This window comes from Eptatretus burgeri, chromosome 18 (genome assembly GCF_056783735.1).
Source record: "Eptatretus burgeri isolate ZD-2024b chromosome 18, Ebu_testis_v1, whole genome shotgun sequence".
NCBI lineage: Eukaryota > Metazoa > Chordata > Myxini > Myxiniformes > Myxinidae > Eptatretus > Eptatretus burgeri.
In genome coordinates this window covers 34132326-34147415 of record NC_140978.1, presented here as the reverse complement: position 1 = coordinate 34147415, position 15090 = coordinate 34132326, and the positions used below count along the sequence as shown (strand labels likewise).

Sequence of the window (15090 nt, the reverse complement as noted above, 5' to 3'; positions counted from 1 at the left end):
AAGTCCACAAGAAGAAGATGAAGAACAACGTGAGTAAGACTTAAAGATCCTCCACGAGGATCTAAAAAGGGTATAACTCTGTGAAAAAATTGATGAAACGTCCTGAAACTCATCGTAATGAAGGCATGCACCAACTTTCAGTTGGGTATGTTAAAGGGTATGCGGAAAAAAGTCTGAAACCCCCAGTGAGAGTGACGGATCGACGGAGAGACGGAGAGAAAGCGTGTAGCCCCTCCGGTGAAACAGGTAGGTGACGAACAAAGAGTTTACCTGTGAGAGTGAGTTTGCCAAACACCGCCTTGCCGTCCACGGTCGAGCAGTTCCATCGCCGACGAGCAAACTGACGTTGACACTCCTGGATGGCGAGACGTGCACCACCTCCAATGTGCACCACGTGGTCCTTGTACAGGTGGCACAACTTGCGTTGTCCGGCAGATAGGCCGGCCACTTCGTGGCACAAAGGCTTGGCCCCCAGGACGTACACTTCTGGCTGTTGAAGTGGACCCATTCCGAGAGACCTGCACCGGTAGAGCATGTCGGTGTGAGGGTAGGTGCCATGTCGGTGCCACGGATGCTTGGGGAGTTGCGAGAACTTCCCGACAGTACTCTTACTAGTTCAGGATGACAACAAAGACATGGCATGGCAGTAGCTTGGTTTCCCCTGAAACAATCCCGACTTTTACCAACCATGCAATACTTACCACTCTTGGGTTGATCAACATCCAAGTGGATATACGATTGAAGACCTGAGTGGAAGAAGTACTCAAGTGACTTTTTTGGGGGGAGGTAAAATGAGTTAGAACCAGGAACTCTATCTACAGCTTGGTAACAATCCATAATCGGTCATAATTTTGCTTAAATACTTCTTGTGACTTAAGTACTTCTTCCATTCAGAGCCAGCTATAAACTGCCTCCCTGGTATATTTTCATACAAGGTGATGTATCAAAGTGTGCGCCTTCCATCGGAAAGAACTGAAGTTGGAGGGCTCGTCTGATGATGACGATGATGATGACGATGATGATGATGATGATGATAAAAAAATCTACAAGCAGCATTTTCGCAGCGCAATCAACATCGTGCCATGTCGTACAGAAACAAGCCGAGTCCGAGGGGTCGAACGTTGAAGTCCGGGACGCACTAATCCAACCGTGAGCGCATTTCTGTCCCATTTGCAAGACAAAGGGCCGTGCTGCATCCTTGATTGGCAGGCAAAGGGGGACACGCCCACGACACGTCACAAAAGCGCACGCCATCTGTGCGATTGTCAAAATTTGCACAATCGATAATGGAGTTTCTGCGTCTCATTAAACGAGCGTCGCACCTGCTCCGGAGAGCCTTCGCATACTCGCACAAGGGTCCTTCCGTGGACATTTTAAACCATCGATTCCCCGGGTCAAGTGCACGCGAAACACGCACGTATCAATTTCATCTTTAATATTATTTGTGTAATTTTATCTGTAATTCCAGCAATCTGTGTGTGTCTATGTGTCTGTGTGTCTGTCTGTCTGTCTGTGTGACCACTGTTTCTCGACAACCACTGTTCCGATCTAATTGAAACTTGCCAGGTATATTGCTGGGGCCTTGTGGATGTGCCTTTTCAAGGTTTGATATTAATCGGACAAGTGGTTCCCAAGTTATGGCCATTTATTTACCAAACCAATAACAGGACACAGTGCTATGACATCACGATTGACGTCACAATTCTTCTTTTTTATTTTTATTTTTTATTTTGTTTTATTTTGCACGCACAGCCACACACTAGTGATTTTAAATCATGCAAAAGTGTCTTGGTGGATGAATTAATTAATTTTTGAATCCAAGACCGAATCATTCATTATTACGTGACCGAGCGGAGAGCAAATAAAGTCATATGGTCTATGGGATGTAATAGTAAATTATGACCATGATACTCTCAAGAACTCTGGTCCTGGGAGACTGTCTGACTCGGATCATGAAACCTTTTCCGTATATTTATATTTTCATTTCCTTCGAACCAGCGACGCAAGTGGAACGTCTTGGAGGGAATAATAAAAATTTAGCTTTGGAAACACCAAACAAATGCACTAAACGTCAAACCATCTACAGGTCTGAATATATATATATATATATATATATATATATATATATATATATATATATATATATATATATATATATATATATATATCTGGTTACGACTTACGATGGTATTTATTGCTTTTGGCTTTGCTTTACCATGGTTTGGCTCGAAGCAGCTCAAGCTATAGGCAAAACAGATGTTCTCGGATTACTGTCATCAGACGTCATTGTGTACGTCATAATAACAACATCTCGGTGGTCGCCGGAGGGCTGACGTCATGTTCTTCGCTGGGTCGTGGCAGAAGCGGAGAAGCGGAGCTCATGGTACATATCATGGGTTTGTGGAGAATAGGAACGGATTGCAAATACGATTGGAAATCATTCGCACGGTCAGCTCGTTTCTGCTCTTGGCACAAGACGCGAAATAACTGCATGTGTGGCCACGCCATTGCAAACAAATGGGAATGAGAAACAGAATAGTCATAATAATAATAGCATTACTACTACTACTACTACTACTACTACTACTACTACTACTACTAATAATGATAAAATTAAATTAATGGACAAATAAGAAGAGCTAAAATATATAAACACTCACGAAAATTATAAATAAAATATGGAAAGATTGCGTGAAATTATGAGAAACGTACAGTTGTGATAATTAGGATTCACAAACAAACTGAGAGATGGGGAAATGTGCGGGAGCACTGAAAGGTGAGAAGTAGTTGATCGGGTGTAACATCGGCTATGAACAACTATATTTTCATTACGAGAAACAGAACATGGAAAAGGACAGCTTTTCCGGGATCTCTGCTTTCAACAAGATTCCTGATGGCGGACCAAGATACACATCATATAATTACAAACAGAGAGCAACGGAATTCAAACAGAATGTTTCCAAGACTTCCCTAAATCCAATCATAAAGAGAACACCTCACTATAATCCATTAATAACCAATACATCTCACTATAATCCATTAATAACGAGTACACTTCATTATACACCATTGATAACGAGAACATTTCACTATAATCCATTAATAAGGAGCAAACTTCACTATAATCCATTAATAATCAATACACCTCACTATGATCCATTAATAACGAGCACACTTCATTATACACCATTGATAACGAGTACGTTTCACTATAATCCATTAATAAGGAGCAAACTTCAATATAATCCATAAATAACCAATACACCTCACTATGATCCTCTGCCTCTGACAGATTGATACACTATAATCCAATCATAACAAGTACACTTCACCATAATCCATTCATAATGAGTACACTTCACGATCATCCACTCATAATGAGTACACCTCACTATAATCCAATCATAACGTGTACACTTCACCATAATCCATTAATAACGAGTACACTTCATTATACACCATTGATAACGAGTACACTTCACCATAATCCATTAATAACCAACACATCTCACGATAATCCATTAATAACGAGAACACTTCATTACACACCATTGATAATGAGAACACTTCAATATAATCCATTAATAACCAATACACCTCACTATAATTCTTTAATAACGAGTACACTTCTTTATACACCATTGATAATAATGAGTACATTTCACTATAATCCATTAATAAGGAGTACACTTCACTATAATCCATTAATAACCAATACTGCTCAATAGAATACATTAATAACGAGTACACTTCATTATACACCATTGATAAGGAGTACACTTCACTATAATCCATTCGTAATGAGTACACTTCTCTAAAATCCATAAATAACTAGTACACTTCTCTATAATCCATTTATAATGAGTACACTTCATGAAACACCATTGAAAACGTGTACACTTCATTATACACCAGTGATAATGAGTACACTTCACTATAATCCATTAATGAGTACACTTCACTTTATTCCATTCAAAACGAGTATACTTCACTATAATCCATTAATAACCAGTACACTAAACTCTAATCCATTAATAACGAGTACACTTCAGTTTAATCCATTAATAACCAATACACCTCACTATAATCCATTAATAACGAGTACACCATCATACACAAGTGCTAACGAGTACACTTTACTATAATCCATTAATAAGGAGTACACCTCACTAAAATCCATCAATAACGATTACACTTCATGAAACACCATCCATAACGAGTACAATTCACTGTCATCCATTCATAATGAATACACTTCACCATCATCCACTCATCATGAGTACACTTCACTATCATCCACTCATAACGAGTACACTTCACTATCATCCATTCATAATGAGTACACTTCACTATAATCCAATCATAATGAGTATACTTCACTACAATCAATTCATAATGAGAACACTTCACTATCATCCACTCATCATGAGTATACATCATGATAATCCATTCATAATGAGTACACTTCACTATAATCCATTCATAACAAGTACACTTCACTATTATCCAATCATCATGAGTACCCTTCACTACAATCCACTCATAATGAGTACACTTCACTATAATCCAATCACAATGAGTACACTTCACTATAATCCATTCATAACGAGTACACTTCACCATAATCCATTCACAACGAGTACACTACACCATAATCCATTCATAACAAGTACACTTCACTATCATCTACTCATAACGAGTATACTTCACTATAATCCAATCATAACGAATACACATCACCATAATCCATCCTAACGAGTACACTTCACCATAATCCATTCAGAACTAGTACACTTCACCATAATCCATTCATAATGAGTACACTTCACTATCATCCACTCATCATGAGTACACTTCACTACAATCCACTCATAATGAGTACACTTCACTATAATCCAATCACAATGAGTACACTTCACTATAATCCATTCATAACGAGTACACTTCACCATAATCCATTCACAACGAGTACACTTCACCATAATCCATTCATAACGAGTACACTTCACTATCATCCACTCATAATGAGTACACTTCATTATAATCCAATCATAACAAGTACACAACACCATAATCCATTCATAACAAGTACACTTCACTATCATCCACTCATAATGAGTATACTTCACGATGATCCAATCATAACGAATACACATCACCATAATCCATTCATAATGAGTACACTTCACGATCATCCACTCATAATGAGTACATTTCACTATAATCCAATTATAACGAGTACACTTCACCATAATCCAATCATAACGAATACACTTCACCATAATCCATTCATAATGAGTACACTTCACGATCATCCACTCATAATGAGTAAACTTCAAGATAATCCAATCATAACGTGTACACTTCACCATAATCCATTCATAATGAGTACACTTCACGATCATCCACTCATAACGAGTACACTTCACTATAATCCAATCATAACGAGTACACTTCATCATAATCCATCCATAACCAATACACTTTTCCATAATCCATCCATAACGAGTACACTTCACCATAATCCATCCATAATGAGTACACTTCAATATAATCCATCCATAACGAGTACACTTCACCATAATCCATCCTTAATGAGTACACCACCATAATCCATTCATAACGAGTACACTTCACCATAATCCATCCATAATGAGTACACTTCACTATCATCCACTCATCATGAGTACACCACCATAATCCATCCAATAATGAGTACACTTCACCAAAATCCATTCATAACGAGTACACTTCACCATAATCCATTCAGAACTAGTACACTTCACCATAATCCATTCATAATGAGTACACTTAACTATCAACCATTCATAATGAGTACACTTCACTATAATCCACTCATCATGAGTACATTTCACTACAATCCACTCATAATGAGTACACTTCACTATAATCCAATCACAATGAGTGCACTTCACTATAATCCATTCATATCGAGTACACTTCACCATAATCCATTCACAATGAGTACACTTCACCATAATCCATTCATAACGAGTACACTCCACTATCATCCACTCATAATGAGTACACTTCATTATAATCCAATCATAACAAGTACACATCACCATAATCCATTCATAACAAGTACACTTCACTATCATCCACTCATAATGAGTATACTTCACGATGATCCAATCATAACGAGTACACTTCACTATCATCCACTCATAATGAGTATACTTCACTATAATCCAATCATAACGAGTACACTTCACTATAATCCAATCATAATGAGTACACTTCATGACCATCCACTCATAACGAGTACACTTCACTATAATCCAATCATAACGAATACACTTCACCATACTCCATTCATAATGAGTACACTTCACGATCATCCACTCATAATGAGTACACTTCACTATAATCCAATCATAATGTGTACACTTCACCATAATCCATTCATAATGAGTACACTTCAATATTATCCACTCATAACGAGTACACTTCACCATAATCCATTCATAACGAGTACACTTCACCATAATCCATTCATAATGAGTACACTTCACCATAATCCATTCATAATGAGTACACTTCACTATCATCCACTCGTAATGAGTAAACTTCACCATAATCCATTCATAACGAGTACACTTCACCATAATCCATTCATAATGAGTACACTTCACCATAATCCATTCGCAATGAGTACACTTCACTATAATCCACTCATAATGAGTACACTTCACCATAATCCATTCATAACGAGTACACTTCACCATAATACATCCATAACGAGTACACTTCACCATAATCCATTCATAACGAGTACCCTTTTCCAGAATCCATCCATAACAAGTACACTTCACCATAATCCATCCATAATGAGGTCACTTCACTATAATCCATTCCTAACGAGTACACTTCACCATAATCCATTCATAAGGAGTACACTTCACTATAATCCCATCATAACGAGTACACTTCACTATAATCTAATCATAACGAGTACACGTCACTATCGTCCACTCATAATGAGTACACTTCACTACAATCCAATCATAACGAGTACACTTCACTATAATCCAATCATAACGAGTATACTTCACTATAATCCACTCATAATGAGTACACTTCACTACAATCCAATCATAACGAGTACGCTTCACTATAAGCAAATCATAACGAGTACACTTCACTATAATCTAATCATAACGAGTACACGTCACTATCATCCACTCATAATGAGTACACTTCACTACAATCAAATCATGACGAGTATACTTCACTATAATCCAATCATAACGAGTACAATTTACCATAATCCATCCATAACATGTACACTTCACTGTAATCCATTCATAATGAGTGGTGTTCACTTTCATCCATAACTAACAAGTAGCCCTTTATTATAATCCTTTCGTAACGGGCACTATTCCAGTTAAGCTGTTGCACCCTTGTTTTGTAAAGAAGTTTGAATGTTTTCCTGTCCAGATGTCTGAAAGTTATTTGGATCACAAATGTTGAGTTATCCTTTGCTGCTGTCCGTCCTCCACGCAGGCTCAATTTCAGCAATGGGTCAAAGGTCATAGCCAAGTCGTTTTTATTTATTGTACTGCTTTGTTGGTGGCGTCATCATGTCTGTTTGTATAATACTCAGCATTTGGATTAATTTACTCATCATGCCAGACTTTACATTGTGAATGGTTGAATGAGAGTTTCTATAACTGCGACCATTAAACCAGGACTTCCACATTTCATTGCGTTATTTCCACTTCGGCATCACTGTCGATTGTAGCAAATTCCTTGGTGTTATTGGTAAAGAGGATAACAGATGAGTTGATCAAGCCAGGTAGGCCATTGTTAATGATGATGAAAAAAATTAATAAGCAACCAAACTGCACCCAGATAACTGAACTATACTTGGTAATGTTAACCCCGCGGTGTCATTTCCACAACATGACCCCCACACTTCTTCTTCAGACTCTCCTGAGTCTGTGCCCAGGAAAGGTGGGGGGGGGGGCATGGGAGCTAACTCCACTTACCAACAGTACAACACCCCAACTTAAAAACCTGCAAGCCAAAATTCAAAACAAAGTGTCATCCTTCTTATAATGCGTCACTCCACTAATCCTACACATTCACCCGTGAAGACACAACAATAAACTACGACATCCGGATGGAATTTTAAAGTAATGTGTGGTTGGGGTGAGGGTGAGTGCACCAGCAAGACCCCTTCTTCTCTCTGGGAGTCCGTGACGCTTATTCTGTCCCCCACCACCAAGTAGCATCTTCCTCCCCCAATGCTGTCTCTCAGGGCACTGGGTCCCGGCACTACAAGTGTTCTCAGTGACCACAGAACCTTCCAGTACCGGGTGCTCTCCTGGCCTAAATGGCCTCTCCACAACTGCAATTCTGTGGCCTTTATGGCCCAACAACAAAATAATTGTGCAAACAGGCCTATGGCCTCCCTACCATGCGAGTCTTCTTCGCTCATGTGGCCCAACACAAGGAAATGGACCTTGTGATCTAACAAGCAAAGGAAACTCAACCAGTTTGGCATTGACTCATTGTCTTCAGGCTTTTGTGGGCCACAAAATGACACAGCAGATGAGTGGAAAAACAAGTGACACAGCAGTTATGACATGTCTGGCAGCAGATGGCATGGCTGGACAGGAAAACTGGCAAGGTTGAACAAGCAGGTGAGTGGCTGGCAGATAGAATGAGCCAACAGAAGTTACTGGCCGGTAGATGTTCTTGATGGTGGCATCAGCGTGTGTTGGCAGGAGGTAGGATGGCCAGCTTCAGCCCTAAGTTACTCTACCATAGCTGCTCTGCTAATCCCTTTAAGCGAATCTATAGCTCCTGCCCCTCAATACCCCTCTTAGTTAATCTACCCTCTCCTTCCGGGACCTCTTATCACATAAATGAGAACCTATTTCCTGGGAGGGTATCCAGGCATGTGCTGTGACTTAAAATGATGAGGTGGTATGGCCTCACATGGCTTGCTGACAAAGGAACCCAATGGGGGATGTGCCCACCCAATCACAAACAATTTGGGATGCAATGGGTTCTCACAAAAGCCAATTATCCTCCTCTGTTTAAGGCCCTGTCACACCTTGACGTTTTAGCCAGCGTATGGCAACGTAAGAAAATGTATCTAAAACACTGGCGTACGCTGAACTATTAATGTTTTTTTCAGTTTTGGGCGTATAATAACGAGTTGGACATATACATAACGTATTAGTAACGTACACAGAACGTTTCGATAACTTATAGATAACTTATACCAACGAATGCTTTGCGTATTGTCGGCGTTCACAACTTATGCCAAACGATAGTCTAACTTATGCGTAGCGCACAGCAGAGTATCGCCGACGATCACGTGGCATAGCCTATTAAAAGGCTGCCGCTCGACATTCAAAATCATAACTGCACTGGACATCGAAGTGTCAACATCACCGTCATGCCGAAGGGAAAAAAAACAAACAAACAAAAAAAAAACAATGGAGTCTGGAACACTGACGGGTTCCTCCTGTGAAGCCGATTTTTATATACCAATTCCCCTAATCGCTGCCAATACGCCATTATACGGTAGCTGTAAGTTAGAAACACGTTCAGTAAGTTCTGTGGTCCTCCGGAAGACGTCAAATACGTCTACATACGTCAATATGCGTTGGAGATACGTTACTCATAGGTTCAAAGCACGTTACTCATATGTTAGAAATAAGTTTCGGGTATGCTAAACATTACCTCGACGTATTTCGACTTATGAGTAACTTGCAAGTAATGTGTGCCGACGTGTGTCAACGATTGCATAACGTGCCTACAACTTATGGCCAATGTATGCGGAACGTGTGAGTCATACGCTGGCATACGTTGAAAAATTTTGAGCATACGTAAAATTTGTCGATGAGCTCGGCATACTATGACGTATGCCAGCGTGCTTCAGCGTGCTCGTAATGTACACAAAACTTACCCATAACATATTCGACGTGTGCCAGCGTATTCGCCAAATTTTTCATACGTCGGCATACGCTGGCTAAAACGTCAAGGTGTGACAGGGCCTTTACCTCCAGTGACCACAGACATCAAAAGTGATACGAAGGGGAAGCATCCTTTCCTGACTTTTTCAAAAACACTTTCTTTGATTTATCATTAGACCCCTTCAACTGTTGTTCCATGTAACCAATTTATCTGCCATCCTATGTGTGGTGCTCTAGCAGTTTGGACCTGGCCCTCAAGCTTTCTCTCTGTGCGAATGCAGAATTCCATGGCTGGGTGGGGGAGGTCCCTCACCAGGCCTCTACCTGCTTTCCAAATCTGGCACCCCCAGGCTGCAGGTGCCACCTCTGAGCTACTTCGCTCCTGCAGAATTCTAGGTAGCCCTCTCTGGCTCCCCCAAGTGCCCTTTCTGACACGTGACACCTCAAACCCTCTCCTGGGTGCTCGGGCCCTCCACACAAAATTTAACTGCCCTTCTAGGTTCCATGGCCAGTGCGCACCCAGCACCTGGGTGCCCTTCTAACAAATACCTACACCCAATGAGCCACACCCCAGCCCATCATTTTCACTTTTGCACCAATTAAAATTTATTTTACTTTACCCATTACAAACACTGGAATGGTTTCCATTTTCCGAAACAGCTGAATCCCCTCGATCTTATGCTAAGCTAAGTGGTTATTCCCTCTCCACAGTAGGTGTGCTTCAACATCTTCACACATGGTCATTCATCCAATCCTGATTACCAAAAAATATGGCTCATGCACCTCATTCAAATTCACCTCCTCTTCAGTTTTTCCCCCTTTTATTCTTAATCACATTGGGATGGGTCGAGGAAGAAGGAGGAAGGTATATATTCCATCATGTGCCAATTGAAGAAAAATAACTCAACCCCATCAATTTCTCAACATCTTTCTCCAAGAAAAATAACTCAAGATCAATTTTTATCCATCAGCTTCACTCTGCGTTTAGCAATCCAAATTCTCCATTCCCCTCACGGTCTTTTCTTCAACCTTTCCTTTACCTAATCTTATGCAATCTCAATCAAAAAATACTACTACTACTACGACTACTACTAATAATAATGATCTCTTATAATGCTTCATTTTCCTCTTTCACACGTGTGGTTCTCATTACTGTATCATAATTCACTACTCTTTTTCTATTTCCACAGACTGCTCTCAATTAGACCTCTCCTTCATACCTTGTCTAAAAATCCAACTGTTACAATGTTTCGTCTCTCCATTCTCTTAATTCACCTTTATTGAATCCTTCAAGAAATGTCTTCAGTCACATTTCTGACCTAAAAATTAAAAAAAACAAAAACCCAGTTTGCTATACATGATCACTTTCCTTCAATCGTCATTTTTTTTCCAACTTCAATGCCAATTCACCCCTCTCACCCCTCCCTCTCAAAACAACCATCACACTATTCCCCCTCCAAGCTTCCCTCTCACCTTTCTCAAAAACTCCCACATCACCTTTCTCCCTCAACTCTCCCCACTCACCCTTCTCCTACCATTCACCACCCTCACTCACCCTTCTTAAAGTCGACCCCCCCACCCTCTCATCCACAAAGCTGTCTCCTTCTCCTGCCCTCTCTCCTCCATCTCATCACTCCACCACCTCAAATACTCAACTGCCTTCTGCCCCCTCTCTTTTTACTCCCCACTGTACTTCAACCCAGCACCACTAAGCCTTTACTCTTCCTCATCCGGTACTCTCCCGAGCTATTCTGCAATCCCCCAGACTCTTTCAACAACTCTCCTTAACCCCCCCTCCTCCCTTGTCCTACCCTCCTCCTCCCATCCCCTGCACCCAAAGCCTCCTCCCCTCCATCTTCATTAACAGTGTGGACCTCAAATATATGGGGCCTTCACTCAAACCCGATAGATCTTTCCATACAGGTTGCCACTGACAAACCAGACATAATCTGCCAAACAGAAACTTTCCTCCCTCAAGACGTGTCTGACTCCCAAGTATCTCTCCCTGGTTACTCCCTCCTCCGGTATGGCAGACCTGAGCCTCGTCCTGGTGGAGGAGTTGCTCTCTTCATCGAAGACTCTATTCCTCACTCTCTATGCACTGCCCTCACTCCCCCACACCCCTAAGAATACCTCTGGCTACGGCTTCCCTCCACTCCCACCTCATGTTTCTTTTCTGTGCTGTACCATCCACCAAACAGAGATGACTCCATTTACACCTCATTACCCGAAAACATGGACCAACTTCTATCCTCTCATCTGAACTCTCTCTTCCTCATATGTGATGACATAAATTTAATCATCATGCCAGTTGGCTAGGTTGGCAAAACTCAGTGTTTGCATCTAAATAATCTGTCCGAAACCCATCACTTTCTGTACCCACCTGATCCAGTCACAACAAACTGTTCCTGGACTCTGTGTCCTTTTCTCCTGACAAGGTGGAGAGCTTGCTGTCAAACCTCGACTCAGATTCTGCAACCGGTCCAGACGGCATCAGCCCACGTGTCCTAAGAACCTGCTCCTCTGCTCTTGCTCACCCTCTCTCTGTTCTATTTACCCTCTCATTTGCTCAAGGTCATCTGCCATCTGCTCGGAAATCAGCAAACATTACTACCCTGCATAAAAATGGTACTAAAACAGATCCCTGCAACTACAGACCAATAAGCCTACTCCCAATCATCAGAAAGGTTATGGAATCCATCATCGCTTCAGACATGAAATCCTTCCTCTTCTCCAATGGCTTGATTTCCAATCATCAATTTGGTTTCAGACGAGGTCACTCTACCCTGGATATGCTGCTTCTGTTCTCCCAAATGGATGGAGGTCCTCAATGCCAGACATGAAATCAGAGCCATATCCCTGGACATATCACGTGCTTTTGACACAGTCTGGCACCCTGCCCTACTCACCAAACTCTCTTGCTATGGTATCCAAGGCCATCTCCACTCATGGCTCGCAGACTTCCTCTCCTGTCGCAGTCACCGTGTGGCCCTAAATGGAGTTCTTTCATCCCCTCTTCTTGTCCAATGTGGACTTCCTCAAGGCAGCGTTCTGAGCCCTGTTCTTTTTATGGTTTTCATCAATGATCTCTCAGATTCCGTGGGAAATCCTCTTTATCTCTGAGCTGATGACTCCACCCTCTGTCATTCCATCTGTTATCTCTCAGACTGGCAAGCAGCAGCTTCTTCACTCTGCAGATCTGGGTAAAATCACAAACTGGTCCAACATGTGGAACATGTCTTTCAATCCTGATAAATCTCACACTCTCACGATGTCTCTCCAAAAGGACCATTTAGACCCCCCCCCATCTACTTTCTCAACAATCCTCTTGAAGAAGTTCATTCATTCAAGCTTCTGGATCTCACTATCTGCCATGACCTTTCCTGGGAAAGCCACATTTCCAACCTGGCCTCCAAAACCAGTCGCCGATTGGGAATCCTCCATCGTGCAAAGTCCTAACTTGGCCCACCTGAGTTCCTGAGCAGATACAAAGCTTTCGTTCGCAGCCTGATGGAGTAATGCTCTCCCCACTGGGCTGGTGCTCCTGCCTCCCACCTTTCCCGGCTTCACGCTGTAGAAACCAGGGTATTTCGGATCATTGGCATCTCCCACGATGAGGTTGAGACTTTGGGCCTCTCACTTTCTCACTTCAGCCAGGTCGGTGACCTTTCTGTCTTTTCCCGTCTCCTCTCTGGTCCCGCCCCCCCCCCCCGCCGGTCTGTCTGCGATATGTCGTCACCATATTTCGTCAGGGCGCACAAGATCCTCCAACAACCCCCTTCTGGTAAAACTACCATAATCATGAATCACTGCTCACCTTTACTCTTTCATTCCTCTTTTTACCCACCTTTGAAATAAACTCCCACACTCTCTTCAATTCCATTGTTCCCTCCAGGCCTTCAAAACAGCTGTTCACCACCACCTCTTATCTTCTCCCATTCAAAACCACGATCGTTTCTACCCCCGTTAATCCACCCCAAACCCACCGACTTCAAATTCCCTGCTTTCCTTCCTGAAAGTCCCTGTAGTGTCCATCTTGCACACCCCATGTTCCCCGTCCCATCCCTCTCCCTTCCGCAGATATCCTCATGTCTCTGTTCCCCACTGGTTTGTCCTTCCCTCTCCTGCCCCTCTTGTCTCAAGCCCCCCCCCCCCTTTACTGTGCGTTGTGTGTTAACTCTCATACAAACCTCGACAATGTAAGAAAAAATAATAATAATAATAATAATAATAAAATTTAAATGTCTCTAATCCCTTCTAACTTTCATTGTCCCATCAACCTGCTCTATTCAGGGTTTCTGCAATATCACCCATTGGGCCACCGTAGATACCCCATGGACAATCCAGCCTCAGATTCCACACCCAGTGCTTTGGCCTCGCGCTCGCATGAGCATGCCCCACTGTGAATTGTGTCCTAACAGTGTAGAGGCCTATGTAATTCCATGAGGACCAGATGATAATTTTTGGCACCATATATTTTCATTCTTATGGATTCTGTGAGTCAGAAAAATCATGGTGCCAATTTTTTTGAGCATTTCAAATATTATTTTCAAGCCGATACGTGAACTACCCCTGAACCGTACTTTTTTCAATGACCACGATTTACCAACTTTTTTGCTTCTGGTTTAAACCTGGGCATGTAATACATCAAACTGAGCAGAATTCAGCCCGGAATATGATAATAATATCAATAATGACATTGAACATAACCATAGTGACTTATCTGAATTTTTGTTAATTTCAGATCCTGTGCAGCCGATATTAAATCAATGACTGCAACGTCACTAAGATAATTATTTTTTCTCAACATTATGACATGCTACAATTCTACATACAATGTAAGTTAATTTGTTTTTTTGCCTTTCAGGTCAGCTATGATAATAGCAGAAGTGGTCAAGGGTCCAGACTAAAAGACTAATGTTGTAGATGTAGTTGTAGATTAACCTCCAAGCTTTGTGGGTGAAGGAACTTATGTCGAGTGGACATTGAAATAAACTTTTCTCAAGTTATCGTTATGGATGAATCATCCCCAAGTCCTTCCAGTTCCAGCACAAAAGCATCAAGTTGCACTACATCTTTGGCAGGTTTGAATATATGCTGCATTTGCAAAGCATCTGGAAAACTCGTAAAACACCCA

General features: G+C 41.5%; 1 protein-coding gene across 4 annotated transcripts in view; it reads right to left on the bottom strand.

Moving 5' to 3' along the window:
- The window catches only part of LOC147008859 (protein Wnt-5b-like), a 124461-nt gene that overhangs the window by 6479 nt on the left and 102892 nt on the right, over positions 1–15090 (bottom strand). For all 4 annotated transcript variants that reach the window (XM_085864197.1, XM_085864199.1, XM_085864198.1 and 1 more), the window contains exon 3: positions 271–518. In XM_085864197.1, coding sequence (XP_085720323.1) covers positions 271–518 — 248 coding nt within the window. The remainder of the gene's footprint in view (positions 1–270; positions 519–15090) is intronic.